This window comes from Salvelinus sp. IW2-2015, unplaced genomic scaffold (assembly GCF_002910315.2).
Source record: "Salvelinus sp. IW2-2015 unplaced genomic scaffold, ASM291031v2 Un_scaffold4891, whole genome shotgun sequence".
NCBI classification, from domain to species: Eukaryota; Metazoa; Chordata; class Actinopteri; order Salmoniformes; family Salmonidae; genus Salvelinus; species Salvelinus sp. IW2-2015.
In genome coordinates, this window is record NW_019946160.1 from 727 (window position 1) to 9482 (window position 8756).

General features: G+C 46.9%; 1 protein-coding gene across 1 annotated transcript in view; it reads left to right on the forward strand.

Annotated features, from left to right (window-relative positions):
* The first annotated feature begins 2039 nt into the window (after positions 1-2039).
* The window catches only part of LOC112077760 (myosin-11), a 9333-nt gene continuing 2616 nt past the window's right edge, over positions 2040-8756 (forward strand). The window contains exons 1-3 of the mRNA XM_024144211.2: positions 2040-2063; positions 3027-3141; positions 5526-5573. Coding sequence (XP_023999979.2) covers positions 5526-5573 — 48 coding nt within the window. The 5' untranslated portion in view covers positions 2040-2063; positions 3027-3141. The remainder of the gene's footprint in view (positions 2064-3026; positions 3142-5525; positions 5574-8756) is intronic.

Consider the following 8756-nt stretch of genomic DNA (forward strand, 5'->3'; position numbering starts at 1 on the left):
GGAACTACGGGGGTAGTCACATCATGTTGGTGGGGGCTTGCAGCAGGAGGAACTGTGTGCACTCACAAAATAGATGGCATCATGAGGAAGGGAAATGAATGTGGATATATTGAAGCAACATCTCAAGACATCAGTCAGGAAGTTAAAGCTTGGTCACAAATGGGTCTTCCAAATGGACAATGACCCCAAGCATACTTCCGAAGTTGTCGAAAGGAGTCGCTAGAGCACGATGAGCCAAGTAAAACCCCCCCGGCCAAAACCTCCCCTAACCCGGACGACGCTGTGCCAATTGTGTACCGCCCTATGGGACTCCGTCACAGCCGGTTGTGACACAGCCCAGGATCGAACCCGGGTCTGTAGTGACACCTCAAGCACTGCGATGCAGTGCCTTACACCGCTGCGCCACTCGGGAGGCCTGAAAATGTATTTTTAGTGGTTAATTCATTACAGGAGTTGCATGTTTTGTTCAGATGAATTACCATAATCTAAATGTGATTTCTGTCATTCTGAGCACCGTGAGTGGACGCCCTAAGGGGTTACACAACCAATGCATATGTGTGATAAATTTCTCAAATGGCCGGTAAATTAAAATCTTCCCGGGCCACATTGTTTGGTGCCACATTTTCCTAACGGACACCCTGCTGACAGTGTAAATACCATATACAGTGCTTTCAGAATTCAGACCCCTTGACTTTTTCCACATTTTGTTACACTACAGCCTTATTCTAAAATGTATTAAATCATTTTTTCCCCTCATCAATCTATACCCAATATCCCATAATGACAAAGCAAAAACAGGTTGTTAGAAATTGGTGGTTTCAAACTTCTTCCATTTAAGAATGATGGCCACTGTGTTCTTGGGGACCTTCAATGCTGCATCCATGTTTTGGTACCCTTCCCCAGATCTGTGCCTCGACACAATCCTGTCTTGGAGCTCTACGGACAATTCCTTCAACCTCATGGCTTGGTTTTTGCTCTGACATGCACTGTCAACTGTGGGACCGTACATAGACAGGTGTGTGCCTTTCCAAATCATGTCCAATCAAGTTGTAGAAACATCTCAAGGATGATCAATGGAAACAGGATGAACCTGAGCTCAATTTCAAGTCTCATAGCACAAGGTCTTAATACTTATGTATTCACTTTGTCATTATGGGGTATTGTGTGTAAATTGATGATTTAAAAAGAATGAGGCTGTAACGTAACAAAATGTGGAAAAAGGGAAGGGGTCTGAATACTTTCTGAATGCACTGTACATCTATGTTTTTTGTGGAAGCATATGGAAACTGGCAATGAGAATATCTTGGTGCTGCAAATGGCAGTAGTAATTACAGTTCATTCTAGGACTGTTCCCACACCACATGTATTATGATAGGAGCCTGACAAACAGACACTGATCGCTCCACTCCTCCATTAAAACCGGTTAGAGACAGATTGAGCAACGTTTCTGCCCCGAGGTCAATTCATTATCCTCTCCTCTCTCTCTCTCTCCTCTCTCTCTCTCTTCTCTCTCTCTCTCTTCTCTTCTCTCTCTCCTCTCTCTCTCTCTCTCTCTCTCTCTCTCTCTCTCTCTTATTCTCTTTCTTTCAATGTGACAGGTGTGTGTCCGTGATCTGTGATCCTATTGATAATTGAACCAGTATGACCGGTATGTGTGCGTGTCCGTGCATGTCTGTGCACGTGCGTGCGTGCGTGTGCCTGTGGTTCTGAGGAAACCTTTAAACAAACACACCAAAAATGTAACAGACAAGGTCAGGCAATCGTGTTGGGGTCTGCAGTGTGGGCTGGAGCAGAGGTCTGAGGTCTGTCTGGAGAGCCACTTCTGTGGCTTTGACCTCCTTCCTCCTCACTACACGACAATGCTGCTCAGTGAGAGCTGTTGAAATCACATACACACTCAGGTTCTCTGAGATAGATTGACAAGTGTATCGATCCCCCTGATACAGTGATTACTGGTGTAAGAAGTGAAGGTAGTACTGTTAATTGGGTAATATGAAGACTGACATATTCTGCTTTTATTATTATTCTCTCACAGACAGAGAAGATCAATCTATCCTCTGCACGTGAGTAACCTGGGGTTATATATCTGCCTGTCTTGTCTGTCTGTCTTGCCTGTCTACCTGTCTGTCTGCCTGTCTTGTCTGCCTGTCTTGTCTGCCTTGTCTGTCTTTTGACCTGGCTGCCTCTCTTTGTCGCTGTCTTGTCTGCCTGTCTTGTCTATCTGTCGTCCATCTGTATTCTACCATGGTAAATGATCCAGTTTATATTACCGAATATCTTAGTTTCTGCTAGGATCCTGTTTTTAGACTTTTACAGCCCAGTCCCCCTCCAACACTAGAAGTATATTTAGTTTCCCCCAGTCAGTCTCCTGTATCTCCTTTATTCATCCAACAGCAACACAATGACTAGTGTCTGTACCTGCACACCTGCTCTCTGTGTATAGAGGATACACTGCACGGTTCCTCTGTTCACTGGTGGCCTACACGTGTGTATAGAGAATACACTGCACGGTTCCTCTGTTCACTGGTGGCCTACACGTGTGTATAGAGGAATACACTGCACGGTTCCTCTGTTCACTGGTGGCCTACACGTGTGTATAGAGGAATACACTGCACGGTTCCTCTGTTCACTGGTGGCCTACACGTGTGTATAGAGGAATACACTGCACGGTTCTCTGTTCACTGGTGGCCTACCCGTGTGTATCGTGTCCTTTCTGTTATATGTGTTTGTTGTGTTTATATGTCCTTCATAACTGGGTTGTATTTGTGTGTTTTTATGGAGGACCCTTGTGAAACGAGATGTGGTTTATGTGTGTGAGTTTCTCACACGTGTGTGTGTGTGTGTGTGTGTGTGTGTGTGTGTGTGTGGTGTGTGTGTGTGTGTGTGTGTGTGTGTTGTGTGTGTGTGTGGTGTGTGTGTTGTGGTGTGTGTGTGTGTGGTGTGTGTGTGTGTGTGTGTGTGTGTGTGTGTGTGTGTGTGTGTGTGTGTGTGTGTGTGTGTGTGTGTGTGTGTGTGTGTGTTTCCAGAGGCGAGTCTGGCGCAGGGAAGACAGAGAACACTAAGAAAGTCATCCAGTATCTGGCTCATGTGGCCTCGTCCCATAAGACTGGAACTCTGGGTAGAAACAAGGAGGCCTCACAGGTAAACTGGGGAAGGAGAGAGAGAGGGAGAAGGGGGGAGGGGGAGCGAGAAGGGGGAGGAAGAAGAGACTATATGGAGGAAATGGGGAGAGAGGAGGAAATGGGAGATTGGGCAGAAGACAAAGACAGAGAAGGGGAAGAAGATGTGAGGAAAGAGGTGAATTGGATGAAGAACAAGAATAGGAAGAGGATTGATTGATGGATGATGTTTATTGTCTGACGGAGGGAGAGGGTTGATGGATGATGTTTATTGTCCTGACTGAGGGAGAGGGTTGATGATGATGTTTATTGTCTTGACTGAGGGAGAGGATTGATTGATGGATGATGTTTATTGTCCTGACTGAGGGAGAGGGTGATTGATGTGATGGATGATGTTTATTGTCCTGACTGAGGGAGAGGGTTGATTGATGGATGATGTTTATTGTCCTGACTGAGGAGAGGGGTTGATGTATGATGTTTATTGTCCTGACTGAGGGAGAGGAGTGATGGATGATGTTTGTTGTCCTGACTGAGGGAAGGGTTGATTGTGGATGATGTTTATTGTGCTGATGAGGGAGAGGGTTGATTGATGGATGATGTTTTATTGTCCTGACTGAGGGAAGGATTGATTGATGGATGATGTTTATTGTCCTACTGAGAGAGGGTTGATGGATGATGTTTATTGTCCTGACTGAGGGAAGGAGTGATGGATGATGTTTGTTGTCCTGACTGAGGGAGAGGGTTGATTGATGGATGATGTTTATTGTGCTGACTGAGGGAGAGGGTTGATTGATGGATGATGTTTATTGTCCTGACTGAGGAAGAGGATTGATTGATGGATGATGTTTATTGTCCTGACTGAGGAAGAGTGAATTGATGGATGATGTTTTATTGTCCTGACTGGGGAGAGGGTTGATTGATGGATGATGTTATTGTCCTGACTGAGGAGAGGGTTGATGGATGATGTTATTGTCCTGACTGAAGGAGAGGGTTGATTGATGGATGATGTTTATTGTGCTGACTGAAGGAAGGATTGATTGATGGTGATGTTTATTGTGCTGACTGAAGGAAGATTGATTGATGGATATGTTTATTGTCCTGACTGAGGGAGAGGGTTGATGGATGATGTTTATTGTCCTGACTGAGGGAAGGGTTGATTGATGGATGATGTTTATTGTCCTGACTGAAGGAGAGGGTGATTGATGGATGATGTTTATATCCTGACTGAGGAGAGGGTTGATTGATGATGATGTTTATTGTCCTGACTGAGGGAGAGGTTATTGTGGATGATGTTTATTGTCCTGACTGAGGGAGAGGAGTGATGGATGATGTTTATTGTCCTGACTGAGGAGAGGTTGATTGATGGATGATGTTATTGTCCTGACTGAGAGAGAGGATGATGGATGATGTTTTGTTGTCCTGACTGAGGGAGAGGGTTGATTGATGGATGATGTTTATTGTCCTGACTGAGAGAGAGGAGTGATGGATGATGTTTGTGTCCTGACTGAGGGAGAGGAGTGATGGATGATGGTTGTCCTGACTGAGGGAGAGGTTGATTGATGATGATGTTTATTGTCCTGACTGAAGGAGAGGTTGATTGATGGATGATGTTTATTGTCTGACTGAAGGAGAGGGTTGATTGATGGATGATGTTTACTGTCCTGACTGAGCAAGAGGGTTGATTGATGGATGATGTTTATTGTCCTGACTGAAGGAGAGGGTTGATTGATGGATGATGTTTATTGTGCTGACTGAGCGAGAGGATGGGAACGAGAATAAGGCAGGAAAAAGTGAAAGAACAAGAGCGTGTAGGGATGACTTGTTATGACTTGTTATGAAGTTGTATTAAAGATGTATATTGAGACTATGGTTGAAACAAGGTGTACTACTACATTTTGCATTACACTACATGTTGCTACTACTTCATGCTTACTGTTATACTGTTCTTCTTGCTGATCAAGTGCTGCTTGAGGAATCATTATAGAGTGACCTCTGTAATCATTCCTGTCTCTCTGCTCCTCTCCTCTCTCCCTGCCCTGTTTCTGTCCCTGCCCTCTCCTCTCTCCCTGCCTCTCCTCTCTCCTGCCCTCTCCTCTCTCCCTGCCCTCTCCTCTCTCCCTGCCCTCCTCTCTCCCCTGCCCTCCTCTCGCTGCCTCTCCTCTATGCCTGCCCTCTCCTCCCCTGCCCTCTCCTCTCTCTCTGCCCTCTCCTCTCTCTCTGCCCTCTCCTCTTCCCTGCCCTCTCCTCTCTCTCTGCCCTCTCCTCTCTCCTGCCCTCTCCTCTCTGCCTGCCCTCTCCTCTCTCCTGCCTCTCCTCTCTCCATGCCTCTCCTCCTCTCCATGCCTCTCCTCTCTCAATGCCCTCTCCTCTCTCCCTGCTCTCCTCCTCCTGCCTCCCTGTGTTCAGATGGATGGCAGTAGGTCGTTGCCCCGGGGCAGTTCCATGGTGAACAGGGTGAGTGGGCTCTATCCTGTCCTGTCTTCTCCTCTTTCCTTCTCTTCTGTTCTGCCTACCGATTCTGGTTTATGCTCCAGACTAACATCCTTTAACAACACCATTACTGATGTGTTCCTCCATAACTGTCAAGCATTTTGTTTTTGTTTGTACTGCATTCATTGGTCTGTTGTTGTCTTTTGTTGTTTGTTTGTCTCATCCGTTGATTCTCCCAACCTTCCCGTMTTTCTCAATCTCTCAGAGTGTGCAATATGTGAGTATAATATAAAGTATAAAGACTCTTATCACCACTGTGGGCTGATTGAGGTAAGACATTGCAGAKTTGCAGATAGATGTAGAATGTATAGAGCAGACATAATTATCTTGTTCAGTATAAGAGAGAATCTTGTCTGTMTTAGACAATACATTTCTGTCTGAATGTTCTGAAAAGTTGCTGTCTCCTGAATGAAAGCCCTGCTGTTCTCTGGTGTCTATGGGTGTTTGGCTTTTTACTGTACGGTATATTTGTAGCAACACCCAATGGGTGCTAGAATAAGAGGTAGTGGGCGGGTCTATGAATCTCTCTCAATGTCCTGATTGGCTGGATTAACAACCTGTCAATCGTCAAACCATATACAGTTGCCCAATGAAATGCTCTAGTTTCCTGATTGACAGCTGGTGTTAATCCCGCCCATAGGTGGGTCTCAGAATCATTCCCCTCATCGGTGAAGGAAAGCTTTGGAATTCGCTGATGATGCACAAAAGCTTGGTCTTAAAACAACCGCCGATCTGAAAACCAGATAGGTGGGAGCTCCCCTAAACCCTTTGGACGCTAAGATAGAGCCATCACCTTAGTGATTACACCTATCCAGTCTTTTCTGATCTGCTAGCACTGAAGGGGTAGTGGCTAGAGGTTGTTCTCAGACCGGGCTATAGACCTCCCTCCCCATCCTCCCTTTACAGTGAATGAGCTCAATGCTTCCATTCTGGTGGCCACACCTGTGAATMATGGCCAAATACACCAGGCATTTACCATGTAGAATAGTTAAGCATACATTCTGGCTGTCCAGGAGTCGCCACACATACCTGTCTGTGTGTGTGCGTGCTTTTTATGTGCGTGTGTTGTTGCGTGCGTGTGCACTTGGTGCTTTGTCTAGTAGTATGTGCATTGTTGTCAGTCTGAGCTTTGTTCCCATGCAAAGCCCTGGCTTCTTGCTGTGTGTAGCTTTGAGTGCTGCTTGGCTGGCGTTCTTTACCTGCCGCTTTTAAATCCACCTCCAGTAGCTCCCTAGATAATGCTAATGCTAATGCTACTGTACTTAAAGCTATCGAGCTAGTGGAGCTATAGCCTGAGCCACTGTGTAGCTAAAGCTAGAGCTAGCATCTGCGGCCATACTTTCTGATCTAACGCAGTGGTTCTCAACTGACACGATAAATCCATGTGAACTAGTGCAACAGCACAGGGACACCATTACACAGCCTCTGTGCTAGTTGGTTTCTGTTAAGCCACTTAGCCGTTGTCTCCTCCTCTCTTCTGTTCCCCTTCTCCTGTTTCCTTCTCTCTCTTGTTCCTGTCTCTCTCTGTTTCTTCTCTCTCTCTGTTTCTCTCTCTCTTACTATGTTTCCCTCTCTCTGTTTCCTCTCTCTCTCTGTTTCCCTCTCTCTCTCTGTTTCCCTACTCTGTTTCCCTCTCTCTGTTTCCCTCTCCCTCTGTTTCCCTCTCTCTCTCTGTTTCCCTACTCTGTTTCCCCTCTCTCTGTTTCCCTCTCTCTCTGTTTCCCTTCTCTGTTTCCTCTCTCTCTCTGTTTTCCCTTCTCTGTTTCCCTCTCTCTGTTTCCCTCTCTTCTCTGTTTTCTCTCTCTGTTTCCCTCTCTCTGTTTCCCTGTCTCTCTCTCCCTCTGTCTGTAGCAGACCTTCTCCTTGGTAGTGCTGACCAGTACAGGTTTCTGAGTGGAGGTGCTATTCCTGTTCCAGGTCAGAGTGACGCTGACAACTTCACCCAGACCATGGACTCTATGACCATCATGGGATTCACACCAGAGGAGTCTCTGTGTAAGCGAGAGAGGATGGATGGGAGGGGAGGAAGGGAGGGAGGGGGGAGGGAGGGAGGGCAGGCTTTCCTCAGAACATGGAAGTAAAAAAATATTTTTCTCTCCATCCCTTTCTTTCTGCCTGTCTGTCTCCCTCCTCCCTCCCTCCCTGCCCTCCTCTTCATCCTCTCTTTCTGTCTGTCTGTCTGTCTGTCTGTCTGTCTGTCTGTCTGTCTGTCTCCCTGCCCTGCCCTCCTCTCCATCCTTCTCTTTCTTTCTGCCTGTCTGTCTGTCTCCCTCCTCCCTCCCCTCTGTTAGCCATGTTGAAGGTGATCTCTGCGGTGCTCCAGTTTGGGAACATTCGTTCACTAGGAGAAGAACCGGACCAGTGCTCCATGCCAGACGACACGGCTGCCCGAAACTGAGCCACTGCTGGGCATCAGCGTGCTGGAGTTCTCCCGGGCCATCCTCACCCCAGGATCAAAGTAGGACGTGAGTACGTCCAGAAGGCCCAGACCAAAGAACAGTTGAGACACACACACACATTAATACACTAATCCTGAGCATATCTGTAACGATGTGCGCTGAGAGTCGGGAAGCAAGTTCAGGGAGTGAGTGATTTAATCAATAAACACAACATAATACAAAACAAGAAACACGAACAACGCACAGACATGAAACTGAAACAGAAACAATAACACCTGAGGAAAGAACCAAGGGGAGTGACAGATATAGGGCAGGTATTCAGGGAGGTGATGGAGTCCAGGTGAGTCTGATGAGGTGCTGGTGTGCGTGACGATGGTGACAGGTGTGCGTGACAGGTGTGCGGGACGATGGTGACAGGTGTGCGTGACGATGGTGACAGGTGTGCGTGACGATAGTGACAGGTGTGCGTGACGATGGTGACGTGGCGTGCGAGGTGACAGGTGTGGTGGACGATGGTGACAGGTGTGCGTGACGATGTGACAGGTGTGCGGGACGATGGTGACAGGTGTGGCGTGACGATGGTGACAGGTGTGCGTGACGATGGTGCACAGGTGTGTGGGATAATCAGCAGCCTGATGACCTAGAGCCTGGAGAGGGAGCATACGGGACAATATCTAAGACTATGGCATAGTAGTTGGTACAAATCACTAATGAGCTATAAACCTCGAGGAGACTAAACTTGTTTGTT